General features: G+C 44.2%; 1 protein-coding gene across 2 annotated transcripts in view; it reads left to right on the plus strand.

The window, feature by feature from the left end:
- The window catches only part of SYT9 (synaptotagmin 9), a 220509-nt gene that overhangs the window by 150089 nt on the left and 55491 nt on the right, over positions 1 to 14929 (plus strand). Inside the window, exons 4-6 of one of the 2 annotated variants that reach the window (XR_008630745.1) lie at positions 3376 to 3496; positions 4994 to 5165; positions 7953 to 8077. Coding sequence is in view for 1 of the 2 variants with exons in the window: in XM_055142970.1 (XP_054998945.1) it covers positions 3376 to 3496; positions 4994 to 5165; positions 7948 to 8077 (423 nt within the window). In the remaining variant the exon portion in view is untranslated. Of the gene's footprint in view, positions 1 to 3375; positions 3497 to 4993; positions 5166 to 7947; positions 8078 to 14929 lie in introns of both variants that reach the window. The other variant, XM_055142970.1, reaches the window with a different exon arrangement.

The following is a 14929-nucleotide window of genomic DNA, read 5'->3' on the forward strand; positions in this document are numbered from 1 at the left end:
ACTTTTAAAGAGCTGTGAAAATTTATCCTTAAAACACATACATAATATAGCACCGTAGCACTGTCATCCCATTGTTCATCGATTTGCTCAAGCGGGCACCAGTAACATCTCCATTGTGAGACTTGTTGTTACTGTTTTTGGCATATTGAACACGCCACGGGTAGCTTGCCAGGCTCTGCCGTGAGGGTGGGATACTCTCGGTAGCTTGCCGGGCTCTCCGAGAGGGATGGAGGAATCAAACCCAGGTCAGCAGCATGCAAGACAAATGCCCTACCTGCTGAATAAATCAATATTATGTCAGTCAAAATATTTAAAAGGTCTGGTATTTGGTACTGAAAATGTAGCTCACTGCCAGAGCAGTTGCCTTGCATATGTGAAGTCCTGGATTTGATCTTAGCCACATATTGTTCCCCAGGTACCACTGGGAGTGTCTTCCAAGCATCAAGCTGGCAGTAGCCCCTGAACTCAATTAGATGTGTCCTCAAAACCCAAACAAGCAAAAGTTTTATTAGACCTTTCTTATCATTTAGAAAATTGTTAATGATGTTTGTCTTAAAAGCACTTTGAAATTAAACTAAACATTGTCTCTCTGATATCTTTTTCAATCTGCCAAAATTTTCTTTAAAAGTTCAAATGTGGACTTTAACCTTAGTTCATATTCTGAATATATATTAACAAGTCTGAAGTTTAATGTTTTAATGCCTAAGAAAATAGCCACTTGTTATAAATATTTGTGAATGAAGTTATGACGGGAAAAATAATGTACTCAGTATAAAAGCAACCTGACACAGGACTCAGTTGTGTCCCTGACCTTGAGGGCTGGTCCTGGGCCCCCAGGCACATCTCAGCCCTACAGAGTGTGTGGGGGAAGGGCCTCTGGAAGAATGCATAGTGATGAAGCAAGATGTTAAATGCTCCTATTTATTTTGTCAAAGCAAGATTTTCTAGTGCAATGAAGGGAAGGAATAGTAAGTCTGAGGGAAGAACAAGTATCTGTGCTTTCCTGCTAAAAGCAGACACAGGAGCAAAGAGACAAAGAAACAGAATGTGGAAGGCACAGAATAATTTGCAGGACAGCTATTGCTTCTCTTTCTTTTCTGCTACCGGCAGGAAGCTGGGCCCCTCTGCCTTCAGTAGAAACAGACACTATTCTTAAGACAGGGACCCCCGGCCCCAAAAGCAATCCAGCTCCTGTCTTGTGGGACTCCTGCTGCAGAAATCTCCTCTCTCCCAGCCACTGGGGTCTCTTGAGGTGAGGGCTTCAGCAACCAGGAGAGTCAGGCTTTTGAAGTGAGGTCATTTATTTCTATGAGGCGAGCCATGCACGAAGACACGAAGCAATCCATCTGCCTTCACCACCGAACAGATTCCCTGCGCCTCATCTCCCGCGAAGCGGTCAAGGCGAGGAGGTTGGATGAGGTGACCTTCCAGAACTGAATGTGTGCTGCTAAAAATAGGAGCAGCCTTGGAGAATCAAGGGGGGGAGGAAGCTGTGGATATGGAGGGCAACGTCCTGGCTCCCCAGAGCACTGTCAGTAAGAAACTGCATTAATTAGACTCAGGACACGAGCACCCAGCTCGATAAGCTCAGGTAACTCAGAAATTGAAACTAAATGAACTGGCTTCCCCCAACCCCCTTCTTTCCGGTTACATTCTCCTTGGGCTAAAAAAAGAGAAAAGATAATCGTGTCTTCTGACCTATTTGGATGACTACGCACTGCCTGAGGAAATGTCTTTCTGAGCCGAAGGAAAGGGGGCCTCTTAGACCCACCAAGGGGAAGGCAAGAGCTATAGCTGTGAGAGCCCTTGAGGCAGGCAGTGGGAGCCGTAGGGGCTCAAAGACCCCTGTGAGACTCTCCAGGGCTGGGGAGGGCCAAGCAAGAATCCATTTGCTCCCGCTTTGTGGATATGCAGAATTAAGGGACAAAGGGTTCAAGTTAGATGACGAGAAAGGCAAAATGCTAACAGGAGCCTGAAGCCCCGAAAATCAGTGCCAATGTGGAAAACCACTGAGGCAAAGCTCCTGTGATGATCTATCTCTGCTCTTCCTTCCAAGGGAACATCCCTTGAGATAAACCCATTATAAAGATGTTTATAATGGAACAAACTACTGGGAGTGTCCTGCACACATGGAAGAGCCTGGCAAGCTCCCCATGGTGTATTCATATGCCAAAACCAGTAACAAGTTGGGTCTCATTCTCCTGACCCTGAAAGAGCCTCCAGTACGGCATCGTTGGAAGGATGAGTAGAGAGAGGCTTCTGAAATCTCAGGGCTTGGACGAATGGAGACGTTACTTGAGACCGCTCGAGAAATTTGATGATCAACGGTATGATGATGATGATGATGATGATGATGATGATGATGATGATGATGATGATGATGATAAAGATGTTTGTCCCAATATATGGAGGCCTCAGATGCATAAACGTTTAGCCTGGATAGATTAGAAATATTAGGCAACTGACCAAAGAATATTATCCTTCTTCTGATGATGATTCCTGGTTCTAAGCGGTAACTATTGAACATGAAGGACAGTCAGGGCTCTCATTCCTCAAGGCAGTCCATGCTTTTGCTCTTACTTTCTGTCTTGTTTCTCAATCCTCTACAGCGACCCTATTTCACCCCTGTTCTTCTGAGGCTAGTCCCGGGCAAAGGGTCACTTTTCTCAGGCTCCTGCAGAGCCACGTAGGGACTGGGTGATTGATAGGGGGGGGTGGTAGACAGCGCAGGCTCCTTTGAGCACAAAACACCCAGGTAGGACAGTAGAGGGGAGGGTGGGACTGAACAAGGTAGCAGGAGAGACACCGGGAATGTGTGAGACCTGGGGCTGGGTGCATATGGATGGTGACTATTTGGAGAACGTTGTGGTTCATAGTGGAGCCTGTGGACAAAGCCAGGGCAGTCTTAAAAGGCTGCCTGGAAGCTGAGAGTCTGATTGAGCCTTCATGTGGCTCTCTGCAGAGCACGCTGTCCGTCCGTGGATTGCTCAGGACTATAGGGCACTTCTTTATGTAACTTTGTCCTGGGCTTTGGTGGGGATTGTAGGGATGTGGGTGGAGCTCATGGGGCTCCATGGGGATGAGTTAGGGCTCTGAGGGCCTCTGCTCTGAGGGCTGCATTCTGGGATTTGATGTGACTGTTCAGTGCAGCAAGAGTCCGGATAGAGGCGGCAGATCCTGGGACAGCTTTGCCCTTGATGGGGGGGTGGGGCAGGGGTGGGGCAGGGGTGGGGTGCTCCCTAAGTGTGGGGGTTCAGTCTTTACTTTGTGACTGGCTTGAAGGGAGAGATGTCTGACTGCATGGATGATAGAAGGAGCAGTGCTGTCACTCCCAGGTGGAAGACAGTAATGTGTCCCTTTGTGCTTTCTCAACAGGACAATGTGGATCTGGGAGAGCTGATGTTTTCCCTCTGCTATCTGCCCACTGCTGGCCGACTGACCATTACCATTATAAAAGCAAGGAATTTAAAGGCAATGGACATAACAGGAGCCTCAGGTAGGACATTCCCCAATTCACACTTTCTCATATAGTTCTAAAGCAACACCTTTCGTAGTTTCTAGTAGAGTGATCAAATACATATATTGTAAAGTCAAATGAGCTGGGTTTAGTCCTTATCCTAAGACCTAATGAGACCCTGAACAAGTCCATTATCCTCTCTGAGTAAGCTTCAGTTCTCCATCTACCGCTGATAAATTGGTTGTTGCTAAGATTAAATGGGTTAATACATGTAAAGCCACTAGCACAATGCCTGGCATATAGTAAATACTCCATCAGGTTAGCTATGGCTGTTATAATCATTATCATTCTCTCAGGTCTGCTCCACCATAATTGTTAATTGGTCTTACAGTTTGCATATGCTCATATCCAATTAAATATTGGATCTGTCTTCAGATATAGGCAATCACCATCTCAGGCTTATTGGAGATTGGAGGAAATCCTTTATCTTAATAGAAGGCCCATAAGTGGACTTATGTTTTGTTGGAGTTTTTTTTGTAATTATTACTGTTGTTGTTGCTGCTGTTGTTTTGTTGTTGTTTTAGGGGTGTTCAAACACACACACTTAAATTCTAAATCTTAACTCAGAAGATTCCCTGATGTGTAGTTCCTACTATACTAATTCACAACCCTCTCCAGATGTGGGCACAAAACACTCAATTCACTGGCTTTTGGTCACTGAAATCAAAGGTCACAGGGTGCAGTATATTGTACTTCTGTATTTCATTGTCTTTCTTAGTAGGAAAAATAAAAAGATGTGCTCCCTTCTGCCTCCTAGCCCTGAAATTCCTCGTGAACAGTGTAGAGGCATCAGGGCAGCACAAGCTCATGCTGGTGGACGAGGCAACCTCCCACTGAGCAGAAGGTGAGGGAGGCAGAACCAATAAAGTCCCACCTGACACAGATTTATCACCTGTCACCCTGTCTCAGCATGGCACCTCTAACGAGTCTGTAACCTTTCTTTCCCTGATGTAGTAATCTGTTCCCCTTTACAGCCCAATTGAAGGCAACTATGGGGGCTTGAAGCCCTTGTGCTTAAGGAAATTAACCCCAGAAGTCTATTCTGTCATCCAGGAGTCCAGGTTATCTGTTTTCCAAGGCCCCCGATCTTCAGAAAGTGGGCCTCCCAGTAAAAGAATGGAAACCCATTTTTTCAGACCCGAGAAAATGCTGTTGCATTTCTCTTCGTGTCTCAACCGACAGGTCTTACATTCAAGCCGGAACGGTTTGTGATTTGGTAACAGATGTTTTCACACTATTTTTAAATTCCACATATTTTGAGGAGACAGTCCCCTGTTCTCTATTCTTGAATGAATGACTTAATTATCTTAACTCTAGTCACTGCCCGGGCATCATATTAATTAAAATCCTCAAACTCCAGTTCACAGGCAGGGAATGGAGTTTTTGCATGTCCATCCCTGCAACTCTACAGTGACAAAACTGCTGGCCTAAATCCGCATTTATCCTCACAGTACCCCTGCCTGTCATGGTCTACAGATCCCTACGTGAAAGTCTCACTGATGTGTGATGGCAGACGGCTAAAGAAGAGGAAAACGTCCACCAAGAGGAACACTCTGAATCCTGTTTACAATGAAGCCATAGTCTTTGACGTCCCTCCTGAGAACATCGACCAAATCCACTTGTCCATAGCGGTCATGGACTATGACCGGTGAGATGCCTGGACCTCTTTTTTCCAGCATGTACCCTGTGCCCTGGCAGAGAGGGATAGAGGGGAGCCAGCTACCAAGGCTTCTTAGCCAGTGTCCCAGCTACAGGAAATGAGTCAAATGAGCAGTGCATGGAAAGTATATATCCAAGAGTTGCCCTTTGCCAAACCGTTCTGTGAATTAAATGATCAAAGTGCCTCTCAGCTCTTCCTTTCTTATTATTTTTCTCCTTCACCACCTCCCTGCCCCCAATTCCTCTGCTTCCCATCCTAGCAAACCCCCTAGAAATCAGTTTGGAGAACTGTGGCCCTGTGGGTCTTAATCCCTCAGATAATCCTGTCTGAACTTCATGGAAAAGATCCCACTCATGGCAGCAGAATGATTACCTTATCGAGACCATCAATGTTTCTGAATACATAACTTCATTCCTTTTTTATTTCCTTCTCCCCAATGTGTATAATAAAAATCATTTCCATCCACTTAAGTCTGAAAGCAAACACAGAAACGTTCCCTTGAAAATGCTAGAATCAGTATGGATGAGAGGGTACATTAAAATGTATAAGATGCTCAACTTTCTAATTAATACAGCACAGAAGAGATATTTATAGCCTGCATTGTAGCCAATTGTGTATTTAAAGGACAGATTTGAAAAACAGTTATTTTAATATGCAAAGGAAGTACCAACAGGGAATTATACATGTTAAGCCAGTCATTAGACTGAAATGCAAAGTCTCTTTTTAATTGGAAACCTCCCACGTGGTCTGAGCACAATTATAAAAAGAAAATCATTCTTATCATCTTACAAATATTATTTGTTGCTAAATTTTTTTCTGTAGACCTGTGAAATATCAATAAGGCAGCCGCAGTGCCCTGAGCACTCTTTCCAGCTGGTGCTGGGGTAAAGTATAACCATGTTCCAAACCAGGGAACACATGAATAGGCTCAGCTGCCAGTGGGTATGACAACCCACTCTAGAGAGTTGACCTCATCTTCTCTCGTCTGGATGACTCATAACACCAATAGTGTCGGTTCACAGGAGAGGATATTGCCCACCAATTGTGAAAGGCAGGCCAGTATTTTTTTTTCGTGCCATTGCCAAGTTTCCCCGCATCAACAAATCTGATTATGTGAGCTCTGCCTCAATTTAATTCTCAGTTAACTCATGAATCCAGGCTGAAAATTTTCATGGCAAAATTCATGGGGTTTCTGCATAAAACTGATTTTAATGAGCGTAGACGCAAATGTTCTTCAGACTACTTTTTTTTTTTTATCTTCCCCCTTTGCCCTGCATACAAATAGGAAGCAAAAAAGGAAGAAGGGAAATCTTGGAGTTTGAATCTCAAAGAGTTAAAGGAAGGGCCACATGCATCTAGTTATGCAAAGAACATCTAGCCAAAAATGGCTACGGAGAAAAAAAATGTTAGCCCAAATCAGGGACTTGCCCAGGGAATGTTTCAGAGATATTCTTAGTCCCAAAGTAAAAAGAGATAAGCATCTTGCTAAAGTAAGGAAATCAAGTTGGGTCAAAGAAGTAAAGTTGGGCTTGGCAGGAAGGAGGGAAGAGCATAAGAAAACATGTTCTTTAAAGAGACAGGAAGTGAGAAGATCCAGGAGCTATCTTTACTCTACACTCCCCGTGACCTCAAAACTACAGCTGCCAAACTACAGCTCAGAACTACAGTTACTGGGCTAAAGAGATAACTCAGTGGGCTTTGCATGCAGAATTCTATACTTAACACCACCTGGTTGCTCATTCACTACCAGGAGCAACCTCTGAGCACTGAGTCAGGAGTAGCCCCTGAATACCACCAGATGTGGCCAAAAAGAAGACACACACACATACACACAACAGGAAATTAAACAAACAAACCACAGTCATCTAACCCACCTTTGGTTACCTCTTGCAGAAGTCTTGTCACTTGTCATCCCCTTGCTCATTGATTTGCTCGAACGGGCACCAGTAACATCTCCATTGTGAGACGTGTTACCTTTTTTTTTGCATATCGAATCCGCCACAGGTAGCTTGCCAGGCTCTGCCATGTGGGTGGGATACTTTCGGTATCTTTTCAGGCTCTCCAAGAGGGGCAGAGGAATCAAACCCGAATTGGCCGCTTGCAAGGCAAACGCCCTACCCGCTGTGCAGAATCTAAGTAGCTATTATTTCAAGATACTTCTTTCAGAATGGTTTTCAAATATTACATGAGTTTGGGGCTGGAGTGATAGCACAGTGGTTGGGCTTTCGCCTTTCACACGCCAACCCGTGTTCGATTCCTCCGCCCCTCTCGGAGAGCCCGGCAAGCTACTGAGAGTATCGAGCCAGCGCGGCAGAGCCTGGCAAGCTACCCATGCATATTGGATATGCCAAAAACAGTAACAATAAGTCTCTCAATGAGAGATGTTACTGGTGCCCACTCGAACAAATCGATGAGCAACGGGATGACAGTGACAGTGACAGTGACATGAGTTTGGAGATCTAGAGATCAACCTAGTTTCAAAGCCAGAGGTAACTTCCTTTCCATGCATCAGGGTGTTCTTTGAGGAGAGGATTCTTGTAGCAGTCTGACTTAATGCAAATCTTACAGTGTTGAGGTATTGAGGGCCAAACTTTGCTCTTTTCTGTGTCACTGAGTATGACACGGGGTTCCACCAGCTGGCAAGCCTGGCCTCTAGTTATGGAATGAAGATACCCATCCCTTTTCTAATTGACCTGTTAGTTCAACTGAGTAGTTAATGCTCTTATATACCAAAATTTTAAGAAAAAACTATCGTGGGCCATTTTCACAGTGTAGGTCACAATGAGATCATCGGCGTGTGTCAAGTAGGCAACGAAGCTGAACGGCTGGGCAGAGACCACTGGAATGAAATGTTGTCGTATCCTCGGAAGCCCATAGCACACTGGCATTCCCTTGTGGAGGTAAGAACCTACTCCCATATGCTGTACTTTGCATACGAATAAATGGTTTACTGTTGAAATTGTTAAGACACCAAAGTTTAGAATGCACCAGGATTGATGGCCATAGACAGATTTTCCTCACTGCATTTTCTGAGGCTGTTGGGAACTGTGTTTAACCTGATATTGAATCTGTACTCCCCACCAATATGGTAGGTTTTGAGCATTGATCAGGGGTCATATCACTCTTTGTCTTTCTCAAAGATCAAGACTCTCTGTTTTTGTATAATGGCTTTGACTTGGTCTTGGAGGAAATCTGCACAGTAGATGATTGTGGATGTTCAAGTCATTGCATTCTTGGTGTCAGAGAGAAGTCAAGACTGATAGAGAGGAAGATTGGATATAAGTACTAGCGCTAGCATTAACCCACAAGTCTGGACAAGTTGATTAGTATCAGATCTAACTACTACTGCAAAGAAATGTATTTCTTTCTTACAAAAAAATGGCCCAGAAGGAAGATAATCTAGGATATTATAAGTCTCCATGATCAATAATACCTTAACTTCAGTCTTTCTATTACCCAGTTACAGAGTGCCTTTATTTTTAGGTCACCTCAATGCACAATATAGCTGCTAAGCATCAGCCATTACATAGCTTCTAGGTCACAGATGGGTGGAAAGATTAAGAACTAAAAACACACATATCCCTTTAAGAAGCATTTTCCTTAGTGTTTCATGTAACATAGCTGGTATATTTAACTTAGTCATAGGACGTAGTCACATGAACATGTAGAGGAAGTGTGTATTCCTTTTATCAGGTAGAAATGTGTTCAGCTAAAAACCACAGTTACCTTTTAAGGAAGAAGAAAATAGATACCTGGAGGAAATAGACCATCATTCTGCCTCTTATACATTCACTTACTCCCATCATTTTTTTAATTTGTTCCCCCTCATTCATCTTTGCTCACTAACTAATTCTCATATTTACTAACTCAATCTCTCAAAAATAAATTTTGAGGTCTGAGAGATAGTGGAATGGGTAAAGTGTTTGACTTGCACTGCAGCTGACCTAAATTTGATCCCTGACATCACATGTGGTCCACCAAGCCCCACTGGGTTCAGGGCCAGGAGTAAGCCCAGCGGGAGGGTTGGGGTCCAAAGATAAAAGCATAACTAAAATGAATTGCATCACTAAGTAACATTTCATTGGGGCAATGGCCATAGAAAGTTTGTAAAATACAGATAAGGATAAGAAACCATCTCTTTCCTTGAGAGTGTTTTTAGATCACAAAAGACAAAAGATAGAATGTAGATCAGTCATAAAGTGCATAATCATAAACATTTGCAGCTATAATAGATGCTTCAGAAGCACAGTTGAAGGAAGTGTTGGTTCTGCTTGGAGGCTGTCCATATAGCACTCTTGCTCTTAGAGCAGGAAGAGTCCTGGAGATGGGGACACCAGGGAGCAGGGACTCTCTTCTTATTCTCCTAGAAATATCAGCTCTGGCCCCAGCTAGTTATGCCAAGAGGCCAAGACCAGACCTCATTTGGTGTGGGTACCACTGCCATGGGTAGCCAGGTGAATCTGGTGGAAATAAACAAAACATTCAGTGCAGCTGGGGAGACACTGAGTAGTCCCACACCCACACTGGGAATAAAGGACATGAAAACTCAGGATACTGACAGGATTAGGAGATGACATGGGGCCAAGGAATAACCCCTACTCAATGCTCATGAAGCTCCTTCTCAGCAATTTTGACAGAAAGTCATCACAGGTGTTGTGTATTTCAGTGGGCACGGTGCATGCACAGTATGCAACAGAAAGTGTAAAAAGCGCTACATGCCTTTGAACCCCAGGGAGATATTGCTTAAAAACCTTGAGCACTTGGCTTTTCACAAATCTGTGTTTGACAGTTATGTAAGTGAGAAATAAATGTTTGTAGGGTTTGCCACTGAGACTTGGGAACCATTTGTTACAGCAGCTACAATGACTTTGGCTAATACAATGCTTGTCACTCAACTGTTGCAGCAGAAATAAGTGAATAAAATGCTCGCGTCCTGTATGTGAAGGGAGGCTGTTCCTGCCAGATTGCATTTTTCTCTCTGTGAAATGCATACATGCCCAGGAACCCAAATTTATCCCAAGAGGAAAAGGAATAATTTCCTCTTTAAACATGTAAGTAGCAGAATTGGGGCAGTGGTGCCAGGTGAGATGAAAAGCAGTCTGGAAACAGTATAGAGGGCTCGCAGTAAACAGAATTGAACTGCCATAGACCCAACAATTCCTCTTTTTTAAATTTTTATAACACTGTGATCTACCAACGTGTTCATTAACAGTTGCCTGAGTCATTTAACGTTCCAACAATCCCACCACCAGTGTGACCAACAGTTCCACTTTTGAGTGCATACCCTACCCCCAGTACAGAAAAGCATTTATTCAAAGGGACATTGCAGCATTTGGTATGATAGCTAAGATATCGAATCAATCTAGGTGTCTAATGATAATTAAGTGGATCATGAAGATATGATACATATACACAATGGAATACTAGGTAGCCATAAGGAGAAATGAAATCATGCAATTCACTGCAACATGGATGGAACTGGAAGGTATCACAGTAAATGAAGTAAATCAGAAGAAGGACAAACACTGGATGATCTCACTTACATGTGGCATTTATAATAACTAGATGAGGGAATGTAATTGTTTACAGGAGGGATCCCTAGATCACCCTCTACCCCAGAGTTTAGGGAGGAGAGGGAAGGAATTGGGAATGACAGAAGAAGAAACAGATGGGAAGTAAAGGAAAGGGATCTAGCTGACTCTTGTACATCAGTGGTGTAAAAGAGTATTATAGCTAAATATCCAAACGACAGAGTCAGAAACACTGAAATCATGAGATTCAAATTCTAACAACCAAGCTTTAAAAGGTGTCTGTCAAGATGACAGGCTGAAGGGTAGCAGGAAGTGAACCTAGGAACACTTATAGACCTAGGAATGCTGGTGGTGGACACCGTCTGTCTAAAACTCAATCATGAATAACTATGGGTATGTAGGTCTACGGTAGACCATTTATCTTGCATGTATCCTCCTTGTTTAATCTCCAGGAAAACAAACACAATACACAAATGCACACACCATAAAAAATAAAACAGCCTTTTTATTATTTCTGAATATGAATCTATGAATCTGTTTTCTCGTCTATAAAGTGCTCATCCCAGTGTGTCTCTCCCACTGGTTATGGGGATGGAGCAGGCTCATATGTGTGACACGCTGTGACTGGCCCGTGTGAAATGTTCAGTAAAGAGCTGTTAGGATCTGGCTGTATTTGTCCTACATTCTTGGGGAGTGCTGTGTGTGCTTATGTCATGAGACTGTCACACAAAGCGACGCCCTCCAGAAGAGTGTCTGCTGTGGAGATTAAAGGAATAGTGGAAATTGCCTATTTGGTAGGGCCTCAGCTCCCAGGCCTGAGGGGGTTGGATGGCCAGGGGGCTGGAGTGTGAGGATCACACTGTTGACCACTATGGAGCAGCCGGTCCCTTCCTGAAGTCTCTGGGTGAGAAGCTGAAGTAGTCAAAGATGCCCAGCCTTGCTGGAGACATCCACCCGTCTGTCTCAGAACCTCCACATTCCACCTGTCTCTTGACAGCTGCTCTCTAGTCATCTCCAGGTTCCTCGTGCTCCCTCGGGGGTCAGAGATGGCCTATGTCTCTTCGGGCTCCCCAAAGCTCTCAGGGCCTTAGTTACCAGCAGTGGCAATGGTTCCTCCCTCCTGCTCTCTCTGAGCCTGTCTCAGTGTTAGCCACTCCTGATGGCTCTCTAAGTAGCCCGGGCCATGGCTGCTCAGTGCTCTTATCAGTTGCTGTACTTCTCTGCTCTCTGTCTCTCTCTCTCCCTCTCCCTCTCTCTGTCTCTCTCTGTCTCTCTCTCTCTGTCTCTCTCTCTCTCTCTTGTCTTTCCAGTATCTCTCTGATTAATCTTAGTTGCAGCTGTCCTACTTTGCCCTCTCTGCTCTTGCTCTCTATCAGTGGTCAGGAGTCAGGGTCAGGGGTCAGGGGTCGGGGCAGCAGCAATCTCTTCTTCCTTCTCCACCTGTTCCTCCTCCACCTCCTCCTCCTTCTTTCTCCTCCACCTCCTCCTCATCCCTTTCTCTTCCTACACTTTCACCTTGTCTACTTCCTCCTTCTCCTCCTCCTCCTTCTTCTGACTAGCTTGTTCATTCAGGCATTTCTCCTCTCTTTGGATTGCTCCATCTCAGGGTGCCCCTCTTTACAGTCTTGGAGAACTCTGTTTTATAGGAAACAGGACCAAGCTCCTTTCCCTACAAACAGTCAAATATTCAAGTATACAAGGTCTCATTGTCTTGCCCCAAACCAAGGCCTTAATACCATCCTGGACTCCAACATGCTACTAGGCATGTAGCCTCTTTCAGGCCAGACACCTAACTGTGATTAGTGTGGGGCAAAAGCCTAATGCTTCCAGCTGGACAGACAATACGATGGGTAGGGTGCTTGCCTTGCACACGCATGACCAGATCCCCAGTACTGCATATGGTCTCCTGAGCACCACCAGGAATGATCCCTGAACAATTCCAGGAGTGTGAGCCAAAAAAAAAAAAAAACCCAAAGCCTTATGCGTTTACCAAAAGCCTTATAATACCCTTGCACTTTCTTGATCCAAAACCTCTTACTGGGTAAAGGGGTCTTTTGTTACTTGACCCACTGGACAAACATGCACGTACTTATTTTCCTTCTCCTTTAAAGAATAAGTTGCTTTTATTCTATTGAAATTTCTGCTTTAAAACAAAATGCAGCAATTAAATCTCAGTTCTCTGGGTGCCTGGATGTGTTTGTGTGTACATATGCATAAGCAAGTGTGTTTGAATGAATAAGAGATTTTTTAAAAAAGGAGAAGAAGAAGAAGAAGAAGAAGAGAGAAGGGGAATGGTTGGGATTTAGTATGTGGAGACTGTCCTGGCAGATGCTAGTCATAGCTGGGGGCTGAACCATGAGCCCTGCAGAGATCTGGCAGTTTTTTCGGGGCTGTATCCAAGACCCCTTAACCTTGCCAGGGTGGGTAGCAGATGGAATACTCAGAGCCAATGAGTTCAAAAATCCACTTCCCTCTCAGGGATTCCGGCCAGCCTCAGTGCACACTCAAAGGTCAGCCAGTACTGTTTCCTTTACTCTCTGCATTGTCAAGGCTTTGCGTTGGAAGCTATGCCACCTCCCAGCCCCTACTCCAGAGCTGGCATCCTGGGACTGAGAGACAGGAGCATCCCCTCTGTGGGAGATGACCCAGCTCCTACTGCTCCCCTACCACCGCCCTGCCCTTAGTATAGATATAGGAAGATGATGTTGGCCACATTGCTGCACTTTCTCTTCTCCTGATTATGGAGCTGACTGCCTTGTGGGAATAACTGTACACTGTAGCACTGTTGTCCCATTGTTCATCAATTTGCTCCAGTGGGCACCAGTAATGTCTCCATTGTGAAATTTGTTGTTACTGTTTTTGATGTATTGAATATGCCACAGGTAGCTTGCCAGGCTCTGTTGTGTGGGAGAAATACTCTTAGTAGCTTGCCGGGCAAAAAAAAATAGTGTCAGGGTTTCATCGCTTCCCTGAGTATAAACTACTTGTAGAGTTGGTTTGATGGAGAGACTAGGCACAGGCACCATTTGTTTGAATCAAACTTTACTTTTCTAGAAGACACAGAAGCCAGAGAATCCAGTTGGAATGTGTGGTGCATGTCAGCAAAAGTATCCTCATCACAAATCCTTGTCACAGCAAAGGTCTGGTTCAGCTGCTCACCAAGAACTGGTCAATGGAGAGGCAGTGTGCTGGATCAAGGAGCTTTACTGAAAGCAAGCTGTTCTCAAGATCACTGTTTTCCTGAATGGTCACAAGAACAGGTTTTTAGAGAGAGATTAAGAACAGGAACGCATGTTTTTAGGAAAGGAGGGGTCCAAATCTGACCCATGGGTGCCAGAATGAACAATAAATTTCCTCATGGGCTAATTTCCCTCTGGCATACTTCATCTTACCTGCAAATCTAAACAAAGTAAGGGTAATACTTTTGGGAGAGGAATAAAGTGGGGCCAGTTGGTCTTTATTTATGCTTTGAGGGAAGGGTGAGTCAAGAACACTTTTGCCTAGACAAGTTTACTGGTTTCTGACATTGAATTCAGCTCTTAATCTTTTTTAAGCTGGTTGCATTCTGACCAACAGATGTACAGGATTTTAGATCCACATGTACCACTACTTCAAAGAGTATAGAATTTCCCCTCTTCGAACCATAGTATGTATATCTGCATCAGATTTACAGAAAGCTGCACCCTGGTAATCTGCTGGGATATATTATTGAGTCCTCAAGGCTACATGATTCCAGCATAACTGGGGTCAGGGACAGTATTCCCTGGCATGAAGAACTCCAGCCACATATTAAGATGTAAATTTAGAGGTATAGAACCAAAGCAAATATCAGTGACCCAGATTTGACTTTTAGCTATGCTCACAGACCCTTTAACCATCTCTAGATATTGCAGGAGACAGTCAGGGAACCTCTTGACCATGGATTTCAGGAAACCATAAACTAAGATGTGATCTCTAAAGGAGTTATTCTGCCCTACCCAGCCCTACTGCATTCCTGAATCAAGACTTAAGACAACCCAGTCCAGAATAAATACCAGTCTGGGGCTCCAACTTATGCCCGTCTGAATACTGGACTCATCCAGGGGCAATTTGGGAGGAACTGTTGTGACAGAATTCACGTAATCACTCCAAAAACATCTTTAAGAGAGAAAACAAGGAGATTTAATTATTTAATGTCAAGACAGATGAAACTAGGCAATCACCTGAAATTGAGACCCTGAG

Source organism: Sorex araneus, chromosome 6 (assembly GCF_027595985.1).
Source record: "Sorex araneus isolate mSorAra2 chromosome 6, mSorAra2.pri, whole genome shotgun sequence".
NCBI classification, from domain to species: domain Eukaryota; kingdom Metazoa; phylum Chordata; class Mammalia; order Eulipotyphla; family Soricidae; genus Sorex; species Sorex araneus.